General features: G+C 46.2%; 2 protein-coding genes across 2 annotated transcripts; one reads left to right on the top strand and one right to left on the bottom strand.

The window, feature by feature from the left end:
* Positions 1-1142: 1142 nt before the first annotated feature.
* PSMA2 (proteasome 20S subunit alpha 2) lies at positions 1143-19475 on the bottom strand. Its single transcript, XM_077269171.1, has 8 exons — positions 19312-19475; positions 13480-13556; positions 12229-12361; positions 12017-12139; positions 8763-8844; positions 3730-3803; positions 1525-1582; positions 1143-1441 (listed from the first exon to the last, which is right to left on the bottom strand). The coding sequence occupies exons 1-8, from the start codon at positions 19350-19352 to the stop codon at positions 1325-1327; spliced, it is 705 nt and encodes a 234-aa protein (XP_077125286.1). The 5' UTR covers positions 19353-19475; the 3' UTR covers positions 1143-1324.
* On the top strand, positions 19432-23007 carry MRPL32 (mitochondrial ribosomal protein L32). Its single transcript, XM_077269172.1, has 3 exons — positions 19432-19820; positions 20142-20311; positions 22576-23007. Exons 1-3 carry the CDS (start codon positions 19709-19711, stop codon positions 22825-22827), a joined length of 534 nt encoding a protein of 177 aa, XP_077125287.1. The 5' UTR covers positions 19432-19708; the 3' UTR covers positions 22828-23007.
* Positions 23008-24362: the final 1355 nt, after the last annotated feature.

Below are 24362 nucleotides of genomic sequence, written 5' to 3'. Positions count from 1 at the left end.
TTTTTACTTTGCCCCAGGGTAGGGCATCACAGTAAAGTGACAGATCACCGATCTGACACACTGCTGTGCACGGTGATCGGCGATCACACAGCACAGCAGGGAGGCTTCCCGGCGCCTGCTCTGAGCAGGCGCTGTGAAGCCACCTCCCTGCAGGACCCGGATGCAGCCCCGTGGCCATTTTGGATCCGGGGACTGCAGGGAGGAGACGCTCGGTACAAGGTGAGCACATCGCCTTGTACCGATCATCTCAGGGAAGCCCGCATGGAGCCCCCTCCCTGCGCGATGCTTCCCTATACCGCCGGCACACTGCAATCATGTTTGATCGCAGTGTGCTGAGGGTTAATGTGCCGGGGGTGGTCCGTGACCGTTCCTGGCACATAGTGCCGGATGTCAGCTGCGATAGTCAGCTGACACCCGGCCGCGCTCCCCACCGAGAGCGTGGCCGATCGCGCTGGACGTACTATTCCATCCTTGGGAAGTAGGGCCCACCCCACATGGACGGAATAGTACGTCCGATGACAGAAAGGGGTTAACCTCTATGATTATGTCACACTATAGGTCAAGGAAGGACTACTTTCAATGGTGCTGTCCGGAGGGACGTACTGGAGAAGTGCAATTTCACAATTGTTTTGTGGATTTTTATTTATCTTTATTACCATATTCACTATATGGTAAAACTGACCTTGCGATACGATTCTACACGCAGATACATGTACAGTTACTTTTTTTTTCTTAACTCGCCATAAAATTAAAAGTTAATTTGTAATTTTCTAAGACCGGTAACATTTTCCCTTTTGCTTTGTTCCCTTCTTATTGAAATTTCACCATTTACAGATCAGGGAAATGTATTTCTATATTTTGATAGATCAGACTTTTACAAACATAGCAATAGCAAATATGTGTATTTGTTGAATTGTTTGGCGGTGTCAAATGCCACTGTCAAAGATTGACACTGGGATTTAAAATCGGTTAACAGCAGAGCTCCACTCCGGCTGCTAAAAGGCGCATGTACGGGGAAAGATCCACATCAGCGGCACAACTTTTGACGTACATGTACTTCACAGTTCATGGAGGGGTCTAAAAAAACAAAAAACAAAAAAACAACACCCTCACATGACAACAAGAAAAGACAGTAGTCGATATTCTGTTTGATACCGTTTATTGTGGTTAGATCCATATCAGTTTTAAAAAGATCTGTCGAACAGGTAGAAATAAGAATGTATGCAAAAAAAAAAAAAAAAAATCTGCAAAGAAAATCATTTTGTATCCTTTAGTGGCAAAAAAAAAAAAACTACATCAATCGACCTTCCCAAGTGGAAGCCATTTATGCTATAGCTGCCAAGTAATCCTTGACTTCTGCAGGAGTGAGTCGCTTAAATCCAGCCTCATTACAGATACCCACTTCAATGTTGTCTTCTGTCATCTGGCCCTCAAAGCTTTCCTGTTAAAATACAGACAGTAGTATCACAATATGATGCTATGTTCACTGTATCCAATCCCATTTCACTCACTGTATGACAATACCTTTAGTGTTAAGATAGCTGTGTGAATGGCATCTTCCAGTTCCAGGTCTTCATTATATCTGAAAGGAAAATATAAATGCTATGCTGATAGTTTACTTTCGCCATGTGTGTGCAGTCTAGCGTGTTAAATATCCTTTGGATTAAGTAATTAGAAGAACTCTTCTTTATTTAATGAACACACAATTTATTTTTAAAAAAAAAGTTGTTCACTAATGGAAACGCCCTGCTTATTCATTTCAGGGCCCCAATTAAAATAAAAACTGATATTCTCCAAAAGCTAAGCCAATCCAGCAATGTTGGTGCCGCGGTTCTCAAAGAGTGATGTGACACTGGCCATGCACCCGACGTAGCAATTGATCAGTTACTCTTTGGCTGCAGCTCATCTATATTCAGTCAGTGCAGACGTCCTCGCTAACAAAGTAGTAAAGGCCACAACCAAACAGCTACTGCTTATTGCAAAACATCCAGAATATGGAAACCATGTCACGTCACCCACTGAGAACAGCGCCACTTATACAGGGTCCTGGATTAATTAAGCAGGACCAGTATTGGCACTGTGGAGATGCTGTAATCTCAGCACCATTTACCTTAACCACTTAGGGCAGGGTAATATTTTTTCTGCCAAGGGCCATTTGGATATACCATCCTTCGGGGGCCGTACAAACTCCGCTCACAAAGTACATCCTGACTCTGGCACTGGTTTCAGGATGTAATCTTTCATTGCATGCCTTCAGTGTTCAGTAGTGAACACTGCGTGTGTGCTAACAGAACAAGAAGAAATTAATGAGCTGGTTGTGATCAAAATACACCTCCCTGCACAAGAATGCGGTCCCTGAGAATCTGCTCGGGGGCCTGATTAAAGTTCATCGAGGGCCACCCCTGCCTTAGGGTATGCGCACACGTTGAGTAATTGATTGCAGAAATTTCTGTATCTCTTGGCAGGAAAATGCAGCCTTAAAAAGTTTGCATTTTTGCCTGCATTTTTTTTTTCCAGTGCATTCCATACGTGAAAAAAAAAAAAAAAAAGGGAAAAAAAAACGCGGAGAATTGACAAGCTGCAGATTATTTTCTGCACTAAATCTGCAAGTCAAAAATAGTCAACGTGTGTATGACACTTCAGGTTTCTCATTCACTTTGCTGGCATCAGGTTTATGACAAATCCACACAGGGGGAAAAAAAAATACAACAAAAAAAAAAAATCACCAAATCTGCAACATGTGCACACAGCCTTAGTTTTTCAGCAAATGATGGCTGTGATAAGATTTCTGAACACCACTGTAAACCTACCTTTGTGAGACAAGCAGCAATTCACCGAGTACCTAGTAACAATCCATTCATTCTAATAAAACCAAGCTCTTATCTTTCCTCTCCCCCACCAATCCTCTCAACTTTAAGGCCATGTTCACACTTTGCGGGTTTTACCGCGGATCCGCGGCGATTTTGATGCTGCGGGTCCGCAGCAGTTTCCATAGCGTTTACATTTACATGTAAACCCTATGGAAACCGCAATCCGATGTGCACATGCTGCGGGAAAAACCGCGCAGAAACGCAGCGGTTTACATTCCGCAGCATGTCACTTCTTTGTGCAGAATCGCTGCGATTCTGCACCCATAGGAATGCATTGATCCGCTAACTTCCCGCATAGGGCTGTGCCCACGATGCGGGAAGTAAGCGGATAATGTGCAGATGGTACCCGGGGTGGAGGAGAGGAGACTCTCCTCCAGGCCCTGGGAACCATATTAGTGTAAAAAAAAAAGAATTAAAATAAAAAATAATGATATACTCACCTCTCAGCGCTGCACGCGGCCGTCCCGTATCAGGGTTGGTGTGCGAGCAGGACCTGCGGTGACGTCGCGGTCACCTGACCGTGACGTCGCGGTCACCTGACCGTGACGTCAGGAAGGTCCTTCTCGCACAGCATCTTTGGATCCATGCAGCGCCGAGGAGATCGGGACGTCAGAGGGAGAGTATATAACCATTTTTTATTATTTTTAACATTACTATTGATGCTGCATATTGCTGCATATGCAGCATCAATAGTATAGGAGTAAACCCGCAGCGGAAACTGCAAAACAAACCGCGATAAATCTGCAGGGATAACCGCAGCGGTTTTGCCCTGCAGATTTATCAAATCTGTGCACAAAGTGTGCACATAGCCTAACACTTTACTGTGAAAAGATGTACTACAAGTAAGAATCATTTGTACCTTTTTTCAAGGAAAGTCTTTCCATTTACATAATTCTTTCCCATAGCTGTAGCCTTCCATGCAAAATAAGCCCCCTGAAAAGGAGAAATTTTTTTTTAAAAAAAAGCAGTCAATGAAAATTAAGCACTATTAGGCTGCCGTCACACCAGCAGTATTTGGTCAGTATTTTACCTCAGTATTTGTAAGCCAAAACCAGGAGTGGGTGATAAATACAGAATAGGTACATATGTTTCGGTTATACTTTTCCTCTAATTGTTCCACTCCTGGTTTTGGCTTACAAATACTGAGGCAAAATAATAACCAAATACTGCTAGTGTGACGGCAGCGTTAGAGGATTTTCTGCTACAAGATTTTTGATGTTGAACAACCACATTCCATGTCATCTTAAAGGAAGCTGATACATGCTGCCTATTGATTAGGCAGCATGCATCAGTCACTAGCTGTATGTCAAAGATACCTGGTTGAGTGCAAACACTTTCAGAAGAAAAAAAAAAACACACATTAAAAAGCAGCCATGGACAGAGCCACACTGGAGACTAGTTGGACAGTCGTGTCCCCGGCAACTTCTCCGCAGCTGATGCCCTCGCAGCATACATCCGCTGTCAGGCTCACTTTAAAAGAGTTTATCTAGGACCAAGCAAGTGAAGAGCTATCCCAGGATAGGTCAGCATAATGAGATCGGTGGGAGAAGACACCCAGCATCCCCACAGATCTGTAGAAATCTGCTCTGGCAGTGGTGGGGTGTAAGCAATGTAAACAAAGTACCTGAATACACGGTTTTAGGCTGAGTGCCCGGAATAGCAGCGTTTTGGACATTACGTTCTACATTACAAGCACATTTGATGGGATTTATAGAAATCCCATGTCCTCCGTGCTTCTATTTAACTCTGCGTAAACTGACCTGTGGTGTGGGTTTACGAGCCACAGCATGGGAATTTCTGTAGTGGAGAGGTTACTCTCCACTGTGTATTTTCGTCACTAGAATGTCATTACACGCGGCAAATCTGCATACACCTAAACACAAGTGCAGTAATTAGAACTGCATTAGTCCAAAAACGCTACTATTCCTGATCGTGGGCATGTAGCCCTAGTGGCCGCTGCCAAGTATTCACTTGAATAGAAAATCCGATGCAGTACAGGGAGGCAAACCCTAAACGTACAGGGCTCTGTACATCGCTTACAACCGGCTGCTGCAGGAGCAGATTTATACTGATCAGAAGGTGCAGCATGTAGGACGCCCACCAATCTATTATCACTTTAAAAGGGCTTGTCCCAAACTAAGTGAATTGCATGCTTAGACAAACTGCTTATCTAATGTACTTCAGTTAGAACACTCCATACCATTCCCGCTCTACTCTAATGTGTCCAGCCCCACTTATTGCTTCCAATGACCATTTGTTTGTTTCTCCCAGCATGCACTGGCAATTCTCAAACTAATAATCATCATGGTGCTGCTCTCACTCCCACTACTTCCTTCCCAGCCTAAAAGAAAGGATCATGGAGTGGCACTGCGGAAAATTACCACAGCTTCCTTTACCTTCATCCTTCAGTAGTGATGCAGAGGAGATCGCAGCTTCCCTCACACCGCCTAGTATCTTCAGTCCACACAGTTTCTGTACGTGCCGCCTCGTTCAAAGCATCGTCAGAGGGCACTGACAGAAGCAGTGCTAGCGACAGCAGATTCTGACGCTGCCCCTCTCACCAATTGCATCACTACCTCTTCATGACGTCTTGTTCAGTAAACGGAGCAGTGGGGACAGAAGCAGCATTGACTGCACATCCTGAGCAACATGAGAAACTACGGTCCCTTACCCATCACAGCTGCTGAAACAGGATATCAATCAGGGGACGGTGGTGACAGAAGCTGTGATAAGTGACTGCAGTGCTGCCCCCTTCTGATGCTTCATTTCAAGGCGGAAAAGAAAGTGGGAGTAACAGCAGTCTCAGCCCCCTGATGATCAATTTCACCATACCCAGTGCATGCTGGGAGGCAGATTTTTACAACAAAATTTACAAAACTTCTTTTTTTTTTTTTTTAGGGATCACCTCATATTTGAAGCCACTTTGAGGGGTGTACATGACAGAAAATAACCAAAAGTGACACCATTCTAAAAACTGCACCCCTCAATGTGCTCAAAACCACATTCAAGAAGTTTATTAACCCTTTACGTGCTTCACTGGAACTGAGGCAATGTGGAAGGAAAAATAACGAACATTTAACTTTTTTTCCGAATTTTTTTTTAATTCAGAACCTTTTTTTTTTTTTTTTTTTTAATTTTCACAAGTGTAATAAGAAAATGTACCACAAAAGTTGAGCAATTTTTCCTTAATACACCGATACCCAATATGTGGGGGTAAACCACTGTTTGGGCGCACAGCAGAGCTCGGGATGAGCACCATTTGACTTTTTCAATGCAGAATTGGCTGAAATTGAGATCGGATGCCATGTCGCGTTTGGAGAGCCCCTGATGTGCCTAAACAGTGGAAACCCCCCACAAGTGACACCATTTGGAAACTAGACCCCCCCCCCGTTCCCCATGGAACTTATCTAGATGTGTGATGAGCACTTTGAACCCTCAAGTGCTTCACAGTAGTTTATAACGTAGAGCCGTGAAAATAAAAAAAAAAATCAATCATTTTTTCCACAAAAATGATCTTTTCGTCCTCAAATTTTTATTTTCCCAAGAGTAACAGGAGAAATTAGACCCTAAAGTTGTTATGCAATTTGTCCTGAGTATGCTGATACCCCATATGTGGGGGTAAACCACCTTTTGGGTGCATGGCAGGGCTCAGAAGCTAGGGAGAACTGTTTGACTTTTTGAACGCAAAATTGGCTGGAATCAATAGTGGCGCCATGTCACGTTTGGAGACCCCCTGATGTACCTAAACAGTGGAACCACCCCCAATTCTTAGTCCAACCCTAACGGAAAAATGGAAATAAAAAAAATTATTTTATTACTTTTCCTTAACACAGGGGCTGATAAAGGGGGGTTTTATTTACTTTTTTTTTTTTTGATCACTGCAAGACCCTATCACAGTGATCAAAATTAACCAATAGGAAAAATTTCCTATTGCTGCCGGCTGGCAGATCTCAGCCGGTGCACGTTCTCCCGGAAGAGGACACCAGCGGCCCGGGGGGGGGGGGGGGGGACAGACTTCATGGGGAGGGGGGGAATACCTGGACACCAGAGGAACCGGTTTCTCTCTCCCCTGATGTGCAATCACATCAGAGGAGAGAGAACTTAATTGGAAAAATCAGACTCTTTTGTGGTCGCAACAGAATGGGGGGAGGGGGTTTCGGTAAAAACCGACCCAAATCATGTTCTCAGGGGTCTCAGCTACCCCGACACTGGGGAGCGCTATACATTTAAACCTCAGCACTGTTAAAAAGCGGCACTGTTGTTTTAAGTACCCTTAACTGCAGCCCTTTCACAACCTTTGGATTACCAGGTTTTGTTTTTGCTCCCTTTCTTCCCAGTCATTACTTTTAGTTTTCTCTCAATATGGCTGTTGAACGAGTTGTACTTTTGTACCATATAGTATACCGGAAAACTGGAGGAGGGGTTAGGGTTATCCAAGTGCAGTGCAATTGTAGTTCCAGAATAGTGTTTTGTTTTTATTACTACATTCACTAAATGCTAAAACTGACCTGCCATTAGGATTCCCCAAGTTTGCAGTGCTGTGTATAGGGAATGTTTTATTCACACAAATGCTTCAAGGACATACAGAGTCTGCCATACAGTACAGGCATCAACGCGTTTCAGGGGTCTGTGTACCCTCGAACATTAATTGATGAGTGTGCTGTAAGCTGTATTGCTGACTATGAAATTGAAGCATTATTTGTGAATAAACACTTCCAGGATGCAAGTCATGGTGAGCTGGACTGTATTTAGGATTGCATTTTATTGCAATGCTGTGTTGAGATTTTTCTCACTACACTGTTTATTGATTGGATTAATCTTTTATATTCTGTCAGAAACGCCGGATCTGAACACAGCGATACCAAAATGTGTATTTTTATGGTTTTATTTTGAATGGGTCAAAAGGTTTGGAGGATTTGAACTTACACGAGACTTAAAGCTCGATCTTCTGACCGCAGAGCTTCAGCATGCCATGTGTAGCAGAAATGATCAGTTGGTATGAACACCGGCCACAGGGCAGCACTCTGCAACGATGAGCACATCAACCCATCAGCGTCCCACTATGTGACAGGGACACCGACGGGCGAGGTTTGCGATGGGCGAGGTTTGTGATGGGCGAGGTTTGTGATGGGCTTCCGGCGCGCATGTTAAATGCCACAGTTAGGGGCACATGACAGCTGATGAATAGAGCCGTCATGTGTCAAACACGGTGGGCTCAGGCCAAGAGCCCACATCAAAGACAGTCAGGCGACTAATGATGTTGCTATAAAACATACCGTGTATTTTTCGGACTATAAGACGCACCGGACCACAAGACGCACCCCAAATTTCCAGAAGGAAAATAGGGGAAAAAAAAAAAGTGTCAAACGGAGGTCCATCTTACAGTCCAAATTCAGCTCATGGAGCGTGGTCACAGTGGGTATTCAGAGGTCTGGTGATATGACTCCTGACTCCCATCCCAGACTGGTGTAGCAGGTTCGGCGGTGCTCGTGGCACGGGGGCTTCACCAGCATTTTGTGAAAGCCGGTAAATCCCATGTTGGTGCGGAAAGTTTGGCGGTGCTCTTTGGTGTGTGAGGATCCGCCAGCATTTTATGAAAGCCCCGAGCGCCCCCCCCCCTGCACATCAACTACTGCAATGCCGAGCTCTCAATTTGAGCATGTGCCGCCCCCTGGGGGGGCCATTTTCCTGGAGGCCACTGCATTGCACAAGGGGAGCTCCGGGTTTTCACAAAATGCCAGCGGAGCCCCCCCGCAAATTTTAGGGGAAAAAGTGCATCATAGTCTGAAAAATACGGTAGGTCGTCAAGGGGTTAAAGTAGTTAGATATAGTGAATTTCATACTAAGTAAATACAGTCCTGTATGCTACACAAGAAAATATATATTACTTACAGAAGGATCGGACTGAAATAAATATGGACATTCTTCATCCCAACCGGCAATTAATAATGAGACTCCAAACGGACGTACACCTCTAAAGATTGGGAGGGGAAAAAACAAAACAAAAACAGTTTACTAATATTGCATCCAATAAGAACCTTTGCATTTGGTGTGTGGCAGGTAGGAGGTTATACAAAGTACCATCTACTATATAATTGTCTAAGGGTCACTTCTGTCTTTCTGCCTGTGTCACGGAAATCCCAAGTCGCTGATTGGTCGTGGTCAATAGGCCACGACCAATCAGCGACGGGCACAGTACGACCGCGAAATGGCCGCTTACTCCCCTGCCGTCAGTGCCCCCTCCATACTCCCCTCCAGTCAGCGCTCACACAGGGTTAATGGCAACGTTAACGGACCGAGTTTGCCGCGGTGTAACGCACTCCATTAACGGTGCTATTAACCCTGTGTGACCAACTTTTTACTATTGATGCTGCCTATGCAGCATCAATAGTAAAAAGACAGAATGTAAAAAATAAAAAAAATATATACTCACCTTCCGTCGCCTTTCCCGCTCTTCGCGATGGTCCGGTCCATGAATTGCAGTCTCGCGAGACCGCTACGTCATCTCGCGAGACCGCAATGCACTCTTGGGACCGGAGCGTCGCGAGGAGCATCGGTAAACGCCTGGGCTGGATCCGGGGGCCGACAGAAGGTGAGTACATAACTATTTTTTATTTTAATTCTTTTTTTAGCAGGGATATGGTGCCCACATTCATATACGCTGTGCTATATTTCTCTGCTGTATCTGTGCATCATGAATCGTGCTGTGTGTTAAAGAGGGGGCCTACTGAGACTCTTTCACCCGCAGCCCTCAAAAACCTGGAGCCGACCCTGGCTTCACTGATTTGTTCGCGGCCGGGAGTGACCAATCAGCGACAGTCACAGTCCGCCCGCGAATCAGCGTGGAATTTGAACCACGCTTCGCTAATTGGTCACCACTACACTGTATAGTGTTCCCAACAATTTACACCTTTTAAATAAGTATTTTTGTAAATACATACTGCTGCCATATGACGCCGGTTGGGGTGACCCAGTTGCACGCACTCCCACCCCCCGGGCAGTGGGTGGCGCTTCACTGCAATTCACAAGCCCAGTATCCAGCACTCGCTTTCCCTCTCTCCTCTGCTTTCATTGGCCACAAGTGCACGCTGAATACTGGGCTGTGACGTGCGGTAAAATACTGACTGGGCTATAGACAATCAGGGTAAGGGGTGCGTGCGCCTTGGTCATGCCTCAGTGAAAGTCTGGACATTGACATGATATCAGTGGATGTCAGCGGCAGCTGTAGCTGAGGTCACGTGATGTGGACTGAACAAGCAGCGATAGCGCCACCCACAGGCAAATATAGCAGCAGTATGCATTTACAAAAACACTTACCGTATATACTCGAGTATAAGCCGAGATTTTCAGCCCAAATTTTTGGGCTGAAAGTGCCCCTCTCGGCTTATACTCGAGTTATGATCGGTGGTGGGGTCGGCGGGTGAGCACTGTCATATACTCACCTAGTCCCGGCGTTCCTGTCGCTCCCCCTGCCTGTCACACTGTCTTTGGTGCCGCAGCCTCTTCCCCTGAGCGGTCACGTGGGACCGCTCATTAGAGAAATGAATAGGCTGCTCCACCTCCCATAGGGGCGGAGCCGCATAATTCATTTCTCTAATCAGCGGTGCCGGTGACCGCTGACAGAGGAAGAGGCTGCGGCACCGAAGAACAGCTGTCCGGGGGAAGGAGCGGGACGCCGGGAGCAGGTAAGTATCGCATATTCACCTGTCCTCGTTCCACACGCCGGGCGTCGCGCCATCTTCCCGGCGTCTCTCCGCTCTGACTGTTCAGGCAGAGGGCGCGATGACGCATATAGTGTGCGCGTCGCCCTCTGCCAGTCAGTGCAGAGAGATGCCGGGAAGATGGCGCCGAGGAGCTGCAAGCAAGACAGGTGAGTATGTTTTTTTTTTTTTTATTGTAGCAGCAGCAGCAGCTATGGGGCAATAATGGACGGTGCAGAGCACTATATGGCACAGCTATGGGGCAACGGTGGAGAGCACTATATGGCACAGCTATGGGGCAACGGTGCAGAGCACTATATGGCACAGCTATGGGGCAACGGTGCAGAGCACTATATGGCACAGCTATGGGGCAACGGTGCAGAGCACTATATGGCACAGCTATGGGACAATGGTGCAGAGCATTATATATATGGCACAGCTATGGGGCAACGGTGCAGAGCACTATATGGCACAGCTATGGGGCAACGGTGCAGAGCACTATATGGCACAGCTATGGGGCAATGGTGCAGAGCACTATATGGCACAGCTATGGGGCAACGGTGCAGAGCATTATATATATGGCACAGCTATGGGGCAACGGTGCAGAGCATTATATATATGGCACAGCTATCTATGGGGCAACGGTGCAGAGCACTATATGGCACAGCTATGGGGCAACGGTGCAGAGCATTATATATATGGCACAGCTATCTATGGGGCAACGGTGCAGAGCATTATATATGGCACAGCTATCTATGGGGCAACGGTGCAGAGCATTATATATATGGCACAGCTATGGGGCAACGGTGCAGAGCATTGTATATATGGCACAGCTTTATGTGGAGTATCTATGGGGCAATGGTGCAGAGCATTGTATATATGGCACAGCTTTATGTGGAGCATCTATGGGGCCATAATGAACGGTGCAGAGCATTATATGTGGCACAGCTTTATGTGGAGCATCTATGGGGCCATAATGACTGGTATGGAGTATCTATTTTTAATTTTGAAATTCACCGGTACCTGCTGCATTTTCCACCCTAGGCTTATACTCGAGTCAATAAGTTTTCCCAGTTTTTTGTGGCAAAATTAGGGGGGTCGGCTTATACTCGAGTATATACGGTATTTAAAAGTTGTAAATTGATGGGCTATTTATACAATGTAGTGGACCACCTCTTTAAAATTTGTGGTATGTGTAAAAGTAAAAATTGCCTGACCGAAGCTGACCAACTCAATGGCAATGCAATTCAAACGTTATTCTCCCCCCTATTTTTGCCAACACCCAAAAGGGTAGAGAAAGAGTTAAGTCACGGCAGTGGGTGCAGTGCCAGCCCCCTTTGCTGCAGTCAATGCTACATAGCATTTCAATTGCTTTTCATGGCAGAGATAGCAGATGATCCCTGCTCATTCCCTTTAATAAACGTCCTCCAAGATGAATGCTCTTACCCAGACTGTGTATACTCCTGCATGACAGAGGCCACTCTCTGCACTAACTGTGCTGTTGGAATAGGTTCCTGATACACAAGGTAATACTGCTGGGCGAGCTTTCGGGCTCTCTGAACAAGGACTCTAACAAGAAAATGAAAATAAAAGACCTTAGAACAGGACAATGGGGGCTACTGTACACAGCAAGATGTAGTATATTAATATAATGTTACCTGTAATCCGGGCCCATGCCGCTATATACCATGCCTATGTGTTTGGTGATTGGTTCCACTTTATGTACACTCTGCTCATCATACAATATGGATTTCTGTTTTTTCTCAGTTGCCAAAACAACTCCATTTGCAGCTAGGAACAAATGAATTAGAAATGTGACCATTTCAGCATAGTACAAAGCTCATATTCACATAAAAAGGGGCAATACCATCTCAATGAGATACTACATCCTGGTAATACAACATTTCTTGCTTCTCTTCTCGGCTGCCATGGCAGGGCATACATTGGCATTAGGAGAAATAGCTTTTGACCAAACTAACTACCATTTGGCCAGTAGTTATAGCATATGTATGGCTTCTTCGGATTCAATACAAGAATTGAAAGGATAGTAAAACAGCATTTACATTACATGAGGAGTTTCACGAATCCCCCTATCACTGTGCAGATTTTATTTAAACTACAGTATCTGTATTTTTCCAGTGAAATGGCTACATGGGTCTTTGGTTTATATGGGATGTACACACGTAGGAGTGAAGGCCTCCATCACAGCAGATATATTAGTGCTATAGTCTGGTTTTCAGGGCTTTTTGGAGGGGTTCATAATTTTTTTTCTGTAATTGCATCATACAAAAAATAAGTCCACTTTTCCTAGGCTCCATGACTGACAGCTGGAACTGATCTGCTCCTCCTGTAGGAGCATTAATGCAGCAATGTAAAAGTAACTTTAAACTTAAGAGCTCAGACACCTGCTGTTAAAAGACAGTAGGCAGTCTGGAATAGGTTAAGAGACCTATGAGAAATGAATGTTGCCCTGTGATCGGCCACTGCGACAAAAACGTATTTATTCATGAAAACTCAATGACAGTCTACGTTATTAAACGATTTGATATGACTACTAGAGTTGGCTATTTTTCATGACCACATACGTCAGTGTTAAAGGGGACCTTATGTGGCTCTGCCTGGCTCATCCGTGTGCTGACAGGTGATTGACCTAGCATAGCAAGCGACTTGTCAATCACCTGCAGCGGTGCTGGGAGATGCTGACTGGGGTCAGCAGTAGACTACTCTAGTCTTTGGCTATGGTTCCCAGGCAGATTATTTTATCTGAAACGCAGCATAACAGGACTTTTCTTTAAATCTCTTTTCAATCAGTCAATCTCAGAATGCCATATTTAGGCAGACGAGATTCCTTCCACAAGGTTGTATGCATTGTAAGCTACAGGACAGATGACCAGCATTATACCACATACCTTTGATCCCAACAGAAGGCGCTCCTGCAGCTACCGCAGCCAATGCATACTCAATCTGTACAAGTTTACCTGAAGGACTAAGGAAACAAATGGCCGTTAGTGGAGAAGACTGTATACCTCAAGAAGAGAAGATGTACAGTGCAATGCATAGTCATTCCATGGCCAACTGATTAGTTTACATCTCTCCAATTAGCTTCTAGTAAATGCATGGGCATTTTTATAAACATGTTATAAAAATGAGCACAAGATTTAATTTAGATTTATGCACATAAAGTCACATATGCCAATGCCACAGGGCAGTGGGAAGAGAGTGGCTAAGTGCCGGAATAGACATCTTACAGATGTGCCTTTTCTGGGGTGGCTGGGGGCAGATGTTTTTAGCCGGGGGGGGGGGGGGGGGGGGGGGGGGTCAATAACGATGGTCCCTCTCTAGGCTCTTAATATCTGCCCTCGCTCACTGGCTTTCCCAATCTGGCGGAGAAAATTGCGTAGGAGTCCACGCCAGTTTTTTCCGTGAATTAACCCTTTAACAGCTCCCAAATTTTACACACAAACTCTTCTAACATTAGTGAGGGATATATAAAAATCTACTGGATATGCAATGGTTTACTGTATGTAAACCATGTCTCATATCCTGTTGAGTCTGATGATTTAGCAAAAGCAGACAATTATAGAATAGATCTATCTATCTAGACATTTATTTTATCTATTCTATTTTAACCTGTCAGTGTGATTTTACTGTACACCGCACTGAATTGCCGGCTTTTCCATAGGACACCGCTGCGTATTTCTTGCTAGTCACATTGATGGTCCGTGTGGTGTGTGAGTTTTTCTAGCACCCATAGACTTTCATTTGTGATTCTCGGCCGATATATAGTGAAAATCACAGCATGCTGCAATTTCTCTCGCACGTATAATACGGCCAAGAAAACAACAGATGATGGGAGCTTCACAATAGATTAACATTGGTCCAAGTGCTAGGCGATTTTTTTATTGCATAGCACTCGTCCGTATTACAGTCTAGTGTGACTCTGGCCTCATCTGAAAAAGAATAGAAAACAGCTTTATGAGTATTGTGACATGATGTATGCAATGCAAAAGAGTGAAAAATTGTGCAAAAGTAGATCTACTAGAAACTGGAAAAAAAAAAAAAAGAAAAGTGAATTACTGGAGGTTAGGTTATGTGCAACAGAGAATGCAGCACATTTGGAAACATTTGCGACTGTCGCAGTTACAGTGCCACACCACGGGAAGTCATTAGATGAATGTCACACCACTATAATTTCACTGCCATCAGATGTCTCTATGTAGCTCCAGCAGTTTTATTTTACAGCACAGCTCTGGGCCGACTGCTCACCCATCCTCCCCCTTCCTCCTGCATAGAGTGAAAGTGAAAGCTGAAACGCTGTGTCATGCCTGTCTAAGTAATTCCCTTCCACTTATGAATGGCAGAAGGTGTTGGATTAAAGAAGAAAAAAGAAAAAAAAAAAAAAAAAAACACAATCAGTGCATACATTTTTGTTAGAAAAATATTTGGAATTGAGAATCCTCAGTGGTTGATACCTTTTAATGGCTAACTGAAAGATGGTAACAAATTGCAAGCTTTCGAGACTACTCAGGTCCCTTCATCAGGAATAGACCAAGGCTACTTTCACACTAGCGTCGTGCACTGCACGTCGCTATGCGTCGTTTTGCAGAAAAAACGCATCCTGCAAAAGTGCTTGCAGGATGCGTTTTTTCTCCATTGACTAGCATTAGCGACGCAGTGCCACACGTCGTAACCGTTGTGCGACAGTTGCGTCGGACCGTTGGCACAAAAAACGTTACATGTAACGTTTTTTGTGCGTTGTGTGCAGCAATTCCGACCGCGCACCCCCGCGCCTCACAATGGGGCAGCGGATGCGTGGAAAAACAGCATCCGCTGCCCCGTTGTGCGGCGCTTCCACCCCTAGCGTCGGTGCGCTGCAACGTTGCATAGCGACGTGCAGTGCACGACGCTAGTGTGAAAGTAGCCTAATACAACATCTGATGAATCACATGTTTTTTGTTACAGATTTGATGGTGGAATGCTGCACATTGGTGTACTCAGGACTGAGTTAATCCCTGTGCAGATCAAGGCAGAAAGTTATGAATGCAAGTGTTCTTTTAAAACCCACAAAAGATTAACCAAATATAAATCCATTTATAGCAGATGCTCTCACTTAGCTTCAGGAGTGGACCTCTCACCTGCCTCCCGACCTTCTGTTTGCCATGCGTGGTGAACTCCTGAAGACTGACCGCTCGGATCAGCAGTATAGTTGTACCTCTGGCTGCACCGTGCACTCTAGAAACCCCGCCAGCTTTAGATCAGTGCTTACAGGGCTCTATTTAATATCTCCTGTATGCAGTGCACATGCTCAACCACAGTGCTAGGCTGTAGTGGTGCCTGGTAACAGACAATGAGCAAACAAAATTCAAATTCCCTTTGTTCTTGTAAATGGAGAGGCTTTTGAATAAGATGAAAATTGTCTGATTTTTTACAAACAACATTTCAATTTTAATAGAAGATAAGGGATAGCAGGCAGAATGTGCAAGGTTTCCAGCCACGCTCTTGATGTCACAGGGACAATGTGGGAGTCAGAAGATAGTATAATGAAGGAGGCAGAGTTATCTTCCCGCCAGCTTACGCCCCAGACCCTGGAAGAACTCATGTACATAGTTATAAAAGATTTGACATGAGACAGACATCACTTTTCAGTCTATAACCTGTGTGCCCATATTAACAGGACATGATCACTCAAATGTGGAGAGATTTCCTTTAAGAGCCCAACAAATTAAATCAAAATTTCACTGACCTCCTTGACCAGCCCCGCAATTCCTGGTGGTCATGTGACACTACCTAACAGTGTTCGGCTGCAGCTGTCACATGGCAATATCACACTGACAATGCAGGGGCAGCCTTGAGGAAAGTATGTGTTTTTTTAGTGGTGGGTAAGTGTTATGCCTCCAAACAGCTGTAAGGAACTACAACTCCCAGTATTCCCCATCTGTCTGCTTTAGGCTACTTTCACACTTCTGTCTTTTGTGTCATGTCGCAATCCATCGATTTTTGAAAATGCAGGATCCTGCAAAAAAATTAGCATTTTCCCATAGACTTGTATTAGCGACAGATGGCCATCCGTTTCATCCGTCGTGCATTGGATCCGTCGGAAAATAGCGGTCCGTCGGAAAATAGCGGTCCGTCGGAAAATAGCGGTCCGTCATGGAGAGAACATTCAGAGGAACGTTTTTTCTGCATGTCGGAAAATCGCTCAGCGACGGGTCCTGCGCTGTCCGTCATGGACTATAATGGAAGCTTATGGGCGCAGGATCCGACGTCAAAACACTGGAATCCAGCGACGTATCACGTTTTTCCCTCTGAGCATGCCCGGGAGGATTTTCAAATCCGGGAAAAAGTCTCTCTCTCGTGGCAACAACACAAACGACGCATCATCATTACACTGGATGCGTCACACACGTTTTTCACTATTTTTGTGACGTCCGTCGATACGTCATTATACTGCACAAAGATGCACAGCAGAAGACGGAAGTGTGAAAGAGGCCTTAGTAATAGAGCAAGGCTGCATGGCAGGGTGGATATAGGACAGAAGTCAGTCATTTCTTTACACCATGTTCACACACTGCAGGCACAGTATGAACAAACACTTTTTTCAGCAGTTAAAAACTCCCACATGAGTAGATCCAGCCACTAGAAAACCAGTGTAAATGACAAGGGCAGAAGTGATGGAAAACGGATGTACAGTGCAGAGAGCCTCCACTGGTCACCTGCGGCCCCAAAGGAGGGCACAACACAGCCCTGGCCTGCAGGGCACCGGCCGGCTCACATAGGGGAGGCTGACTGCACGGTCAGTGGGGACTGCAGGCAGCAATACCCTGGCACCAGCCCCACAGGCATCACCAGGGTCGGACTGGCCCACCGAAGAACCGGAGGATTCTCCGGTGGGCCCAGGCCCTGACACCTGCTGGCAAACAGTGCCTAGGGCCCCCGCTGCTCCAGGGGCCCCCAGCAAGTGGGGTGTCGCTAATAGCGCACACCACGCAGCTGCTATGGGGCCCCCAGTACCAGCGGAGAAGCAGCTGGTGACAGGAAGCCTAAGCCTGTCCCCGCTGCTAAAGTGAAATGAATATTCACGCTTCCCCACGCCCCCATGGGCGTAGAGAGGAGTGAATTCATTTCACTATAATAGCGAGCAGCGTTTGCCGCAAATTGCGGCTAAACACTGCCCGCTATCAGAGCCCGCAGACCAGGCCCCCCCCCCCCTCAGGGGCCCGGCGCCAACGCCACCCACCCAGCGCTCGTTAATGGGGAGAGGGCGTCAGATGATGCTCCCTCTCCCATGATTCCCCTCGCCGCTGACACACAGCAGGGGCGCGATGACGTCACTTCAACGCGCACCTGCTGTGTGAGGCCGACAGCAGCGCAGCTCCTGACATCAGAGCAGAGCCGCTGCTGGAGTCAGTGTGGGAGCGAGGAGGAGAGGTGAGCTGCACGATGCCCTATGGGGCAAGAGGGGGGTGATCTGCATGATGCCCTATGGGGGGGGGGTGATCTGCATGATGCCCTATGGGGGGGGGGTGATCTGCATGATGCCCTATGGGGGGGGGTGAGCTGCATGATGCCCTATGGGGGGAGGGGTGAGCTGCATGATGCCCTATGGGGGGGGGGTGAGCTGCATGATGCCCTATGGGGGGGTGAGCTGCATGTTAACCTATGGGGGGGAGTGAGATGCATGTTACCCTATGGGGGGAGTGAGATGCATGTTACCCTATGGGGGGAGTGAGATGCATGTTACCCTATGGGGGGAGTGAGATGCATGTTACCCTATGGGGGGGGAGTGAGATGCATGTTACCCTATGGGGGGGGAGTGAGATGCATGTTACCCTATGGGGGGGAGTGAGATGCATGTTACCCTATGGGGGGGGGGAGTGAGATGCATGTTACCCTATGGGGGGGGAGTGAGATGCATGTTACCCTATGGGGGGGGAGTGAGCTGCATGTTACCCTATGGGGGGGGAGTGAGCTGCATGATGCCCTATGGGGGGGGGGAGTGAGCTGCATGATGCCCTATGGGGGGGGGAGTGAGCTGCATGATGCCCTATGGGGGGGGGAGTGAGCTGCATGTTACCGTATGGGGGGGGGGAGTGAGCTGCATGATGCCCTATGGGGGGAGGGGGAGCTGCATGATACCCTATGAGAGGGGGGCAGTGTGATACCCTATGAGAGGGCTGCATTATACCTTATGAGGGGGGTTGAACTATACCCTATGGGGGGCTGCATTATACTTCGAGGCTGGTTGCATTATATTCTATGGGGGGGGGCTACATTATATGCTATAGGGGGCTGCATTATATTCTGTGAGCGCGATACATTGTACCCTATGAGGGGGCTACCCCAACCCCTGCTACATAATTAAGACGTGTACTAGCTTATATTATACCCTGATATTAGCGTGTTTTACCGCACAATTGGTGGTCTTGTATCTATTTCTATGTAGCTACATAGTGGGCCCCAAGAGTGATTTTCTCTGGTGGGCCCAAGGTGCTCCAGTCTGACGCTGAGCATCACCTCCATCCTCCCCCGACACCAGCCACACACCGCGGACAGAAGCCGCACAGCCCACGCTGGGACTCAGGCCGGGCAGACGGCAGTGACTGTGCAAAGTGTGTCCGAGCGAGCACACAAAGAGCCGCGGGGCTCAGCCACACGGGTACCGGGGAGGAGGCTGCCGGGACCGGCTCTGACCCCGCGGGGTCAGCCGCAGAGCAGCGCCGCCATACACAGCAGCCACTAACCTGAAAGTGGTCAGAGAGAAACTGTAAGTGCGCTCCGCCATCTTCTCTCTGCTCCTCCTCTATGTGATCAGCACGGCGAGCGTCATACGTCACCACGTCACATCCCGCCCGAGGCGCGCTGCATGCTGGGGACTGTAGTCCTCACAGAGCTGTAACTAGTATGCCCTGTAGCCTAGTCCATGCTGCGTCACATAATGCTGTCATTCCGCTACTATTCATATCTTATCTATACATTGTAGACGCTAGACGGATGTCAATGACATTTGTGTAATAACTGGAAAGTGCACGGTACACATAGTGTGCTGCACCCCATTGTGGTTGGCGGCGTCACTCACGGGGCTGAAGCGCACATGCGCATAACAGAATACTGGGTGACAGACAGGAGGTCACCAGAAACATGGCGCTGTCCGGGGCACCGGCTGCAGGAGTTGTCAGGTTGTTGCTGACATGGAGCCTGCGAGCAGAACAAAGTCTTCTGCGGGTTTTAGGAGTGCAGCCTTTCCATCCAGGTAAAAAAAGCCATACTACAGGAGTGAATGAGCTGAAAAACTAGTACTGCATGTGGGGGCTACAGGGGGCGCTTTGCTACATACGGAAGCTACATGGGGCGCACGGCTGCATACAAGGGGCATGTGCATCTCTACCAGTAAGGAAAGCTTCTCTTGTCTGTTCGTCCTCTTTATCCTCCACCTTCTATCTACAGGATGCATCTTGGGCTGCCCCCAAATATTCCCCTGTGCTTCCAGACTGGGTCTTGCTTTGTAGCAGGAGCTCAGAACCTGCCTTTCATCTGCCCTTTTCACCATCAGTGTGTTTTATGTCTGCTGCAGCTCTAGCGGTCCAAGCGCCAGTATCCTGTCCCTCTGAGAAATCCGATGAAGATGCCAATGTGCCCAGTTTTCTTGATAGTATCTTTTGGATGGCTGCCCCTAAATCCAGAAGAACAATAGAAGTAAATCGCTGCCGAAGAAGAAATCCAAATAAACTTCTCAAAGAGAAGGTATTGTAAAACCTGCACCTTTCGTTTTACCAGTATGTTTTGGGGTTGTTTGTTTTTTTGCATGTAGATATTGTAGAGGTGTTTATGGGTGCAGTGTGTTACTGGTAGAAAGTGATCGTGCCCATAAACCAGGATATGCCTATTAGCAATAGATTCTGTGTGGTGGAGTTGTTGGGCAGCCACCTGCACTAAGGACAGCTGTTTCTTTTCCTCTGCAAATTGCATGATGCGACTTTCATTTATAGAGGAAATGAGATGAGGATTATCTAACAGACGTGTATCTCAGCATAGTATCCTCCTGTTCCTCATATGGAAGAGTGGAACGCCAGTCATGAGTCTGGCACTAAGGGTTCTAGCAAAGTGGTGTTACTCAGTGCCATCATGGCACCAAGAGAATGCATTGGCTTTAAGATGTTGGTCATCTTCTGTACCTTGCAACAAACAGATATTTATGGCATATCCAGTGGATGTTCTGTAAATCTATGAGATGGAAATAACCCTTTTGAGTAAGCCAAAAGAAACCCCTCTAAGCTAAGGCCTTGCAGGAACAGTACCTTTGTATGCTTGGATCAGGACACAACAGTTGGTTTTCTCTGTAAGCTCCCCCATGATGCTGCTGCTGCATCCACAGCTACAAAGATGGTGGTGGTCATGTGGTTACCTATGTGACTGGTTCTCTTGCTCCACTCCTCTCTGCACATGCATTGAAATGGGTTGCCCACCACTACCGTGCCCCACATAAGCTAAAAACATGTGTTATCTCCTAGAGCAGGGCCATAAAGTGTATTGAAGGTTTAATCGTTGGGGTAATCTAGGATTGCTTCGGTAGCGGCACACCTTTTTAGGCAATTTGATACTATGAAGTGACCGTTTCTGGACTCCACCTGGAGTTATCATGACTTGAGATAATCAAATTACTATGAACCTTAGGGTGTGTTTACACTTGGTCTTTACTGAGTTTTTCAAGCAGACGCTAAATGGAAACTCAAAGGTTTTGAAGAATATTTGAGAGAGTTTCCTCTCAGTTTTTTCTCCAAAAACTCTTCCAAAATTTAAATGTGAGCATACCCTTAGGAGTATACCGTATATACTCGAGTATAAGCCGGCCTGAGTATAAGCCGAGACCCCTAATTTTGCCACAAAAAACTGGGAAAACTTAATGACTTGAGTATAAGCCTAGGGTGGAAAATGCAGCAGCTACTGGTAAATGTCAAAAATAAAAATAGATGGCAATAAAAGTAAAATTAATTCAGACATCAGTAGGATAAGTGTTTTTGAATATCCATATTGAATCAGGAGCCCTATATAATGCTCCATACAGGTCATGATGGGTCCCATAAGATGCTCCATATTAAAATATGCCCCATATAATGCTGCACAAATGCTGATTATGGCCCCATAAGATGCTCCATAGACACATTTGCCCCATATGCTGTTGCTGCAATTAAAAAGAAAAGTCACATACTCACCTCTTGTTGCGCAGGCCCTGAAGTTCAGGCAGAGGGCGGCGCGCACACTAATCGCGTCATCGCGCCCTCTGACCTGAGCATCACTGCAGAGAATGCGGAAGACGGAGCCCGGTAGTGGAACGCAGACAGGTGAATATCGCGCAATGCCCCCGTTATACTCACCTGCTCCTGGCGCGGTTCCTTGTTCTCCGGGCGCCGGCAGCTTCTTCCTGTGTTAAGCGGTCACATGGTACCACTCATTACAGTAATGAATATGCGGTTCCATCCCCATGGGAGTGGAGACGGGTCCATATTCATTACTGTAATGAGCGGTACCATGTGACCGCTCAACACCTGGAGAACCAGGGACGTGCAAGGACCGCACCAGGAGCAGGTGAGTATCATCCCCTGCCGACTCCTGGGAATGACTCGAGTATAAGCCGAGAGGGGCAATTTCAGCCTAAAAAAATGGGCTGAAATTCTCGGCTTATACTCAAGTATATACAGTAACTATTTTTCTGGGCCCATGTTTGCTTCTTTCATTCATCACTGAGAACTTTCTCAGGCATCAATGAGAAACAAGTCAAATGTAATGTACCGTCCACCGTATCCCAAGTGCTTCCCTGGTTGGCTGGGATTTGTGCAGCCCTACTACATTGAATAAAAGCCACTTCTAGGTCTCGTAATTGTCATTTATCAGTACAGCATTCAGCACATCATCATATAGACGCCAGTATTTGTAGTGTAATATTCACATGACAATTAAAGGCATCTTCGCTTGGATGCAAAGAATTAATTTTTTCCCTTAATTTTTAGAATAACATTGACACATGTCTAAAATGCGGGCACTTGAAACTGAAACACGTACTATGTGGATTCTGCTATGAGAAAGTTCGCCAGGAAACACATCTCATCAGGAAGGAGATAAAAGTCGTGGAAGGAGGGCCTTTTAAAGCTCCCACTGTGGAAACTGTAGTTCTCTATGAAGGTGAAAAGCCTCATCCTGAAGATGCGGGGAAGAGGATTATTGAGCGGAAATGTAAACGCCCGTCATGGTTTTCATATTGATATCCGTTTTATTTTTTTTCTACTATACAGTGTCTTAAAGGCCTCCAACATGAACTTCTCAGTAGACTCTTAGATTGTGCTCTCATTCCCCAAACTGTCATATTTTTAGTTTGCTGTTGTATGTAACATTGGGTCTTTAGTGCTACATGTATTAAAATTGCACCAGTGACTGTTTTGTCAGACTGTAGTTGGGTTGCATTATTTAGTTGTATGAGTATAGTACATTTTTGTTTTCTCCAAAAAATGATAAATATCAAGAAACACCTTTTAGCCAAAAGGTAAAGGACAGCACCCCAACCTCCTTCTGTCCAGTAACAAGAAGTTGGGAAAGGGTCTTGAGATTATACCAAAAATTACAATTGTCTAAAAAGTCATATAAAAACATTTTGCCAACTAAAAGTGATATGTCTCCTTTTCAAGTTTGCAAACTCATTTTGCAAATTGTCTCTTCAGAGAGGAGGAGGACTAGAAATCTAGTGCCACCTATTGGAAGTAGCAATCTAATAGGTGGCACTAGAGTTCTAGTCCTCCTCCTCTCACAAAAGACAATTTGCATATTTCCCAGAGGAGCATTGCAGCTTTAGAGAATTTAGAATAAATTGGGTCTCCTGCCTCAGGGTCCTCATTTCTCAGTCATGGTAGAGAACAGTTATTAGGAGTGTATCTCGCTCTGGACCTGACCTGTCCTGCATTACATCTGCGCATTGGGGGTGCCAACTGATGGAAATATTGTGATGAGCTTATTGTCACGGGACACTTCTAACACAAAGGATTTCCCAAAGCTGAGCACACTTTTAACCCCTTGGCAAGCTGTGATTATACATTTTTGTCACAGAGTACTGTATTGAGCGGGCTTATGAGCTGAGCAGGTTCCATACATAGTAGATGCCGGCTGTTACATAGCCAACATCTCCCTCTAAGAGCAGTCGAAGTCACATTTGATTGCTGCTATCAATATTTGATTGCGGAGCGCCTATGAGTAGCCATGGCAGCCGGAGCCCTGCTGAAGGCCCCCATGGCTGTTATGTTAGTCCTCCTGTGAAGCTCAACCAGGAACTTGGCTTCATAGGAGAAACCTAATTACACTATATGCTACATATACACCATGTTCCAAATTATTATGCAAAATGGATTTAAGTGTCATAAAGATTTAATTGTTTTGTTTTTCAAATAAACTCGTGGATGGTATTGTGTCTCAGGGCTCAATGGATCACTGAAATCAATCTTCAACACGTGACAGTTAGTTTTCCAGGTGATTCTAATAAAATGAAAACTACTTAAATGATGTTCCACATTATTAAGCAGGCCACAGGTTTCAAGCAATATGGGAAATAAAAAGGATCTCTCTGCTGCTGAAAAGCGTTAAAGGGAACCTGTCACCTGAATTTGGCGGGACCGGTTTTGGGTCATATGGGCGGGGTTTTCGGGTGTTTGACCCTTTCCTTACCCGCTGGCTGCATGCTGGCCGCAATATTGGATTGAAGTTCATTCTCTGTCCTCCGGAGTACACGCCAGCGCAAGGCAAGATTGGACAA

This window comes from Ranitomeya variabilis, chromosome 6 (genome assembly GCF_051348905.1).
Source record: "Ranitomeya variabilis isolate aRanVar5 chromosome 6, aRanVar5.hap1, whole genome shotgun sequence".
In the NCBI taxonomy this organism is placed as follows: Eukaryota; Metazoa; Chordata; class Amphibia; order Anura; family Dendrobatidae; genus Ranitomeya; species Ranitomeya variabilis.
This window is presented reverse-complemented; position numbering and strand designations above follow the sequence as displayed.

Bases quoted from the DNA above. Each gene is read 5' to 3' on its own strand.
- PSMA2 (XM_077269171.1), bottom strand. From the start codon at position 19,352: ATGGCGGAGCGCACTTACAGTTTCTCTCTGACCACTTTCAG. The intron at 12,362-13,479 runs GTATGTGGTATA...ATTTGTTCCTAG, and splicing joins GCCTTCTGTTGGGATCAAAG to CTGCAAATGGAGTTGTTTTG. The intron at 1,583-3,729 runs GTACAAATGATT...TTTTCCTTTCAG, and splicing joins AAGACTTTCCTTGAAAAAAG to ATATAATGAAGACCTGGAAC.
- MRPL32 (XM_077269172.1), top strand. From the start codon at position 19,709: ATGGCGCTGTCCGGGGCACCGGCTGCAGGAGTTGTCAGGTTGTTGCTG. The intron at 19,821-20,141 runs GTAAAAAAAGCC...TGTCTGCTGCAG, and splicing joins AGTGCAGCCTTTCCATCCAG to CTCTAGCGGTCCAAGCGCCA. The intron at 20,312-22,575 runs GTATTGTAAAAC...CTTAATTTTTAG, and splicing joins ATAAACTTCTCAAAGAGAAG to AATAACATTGACACATGTCT.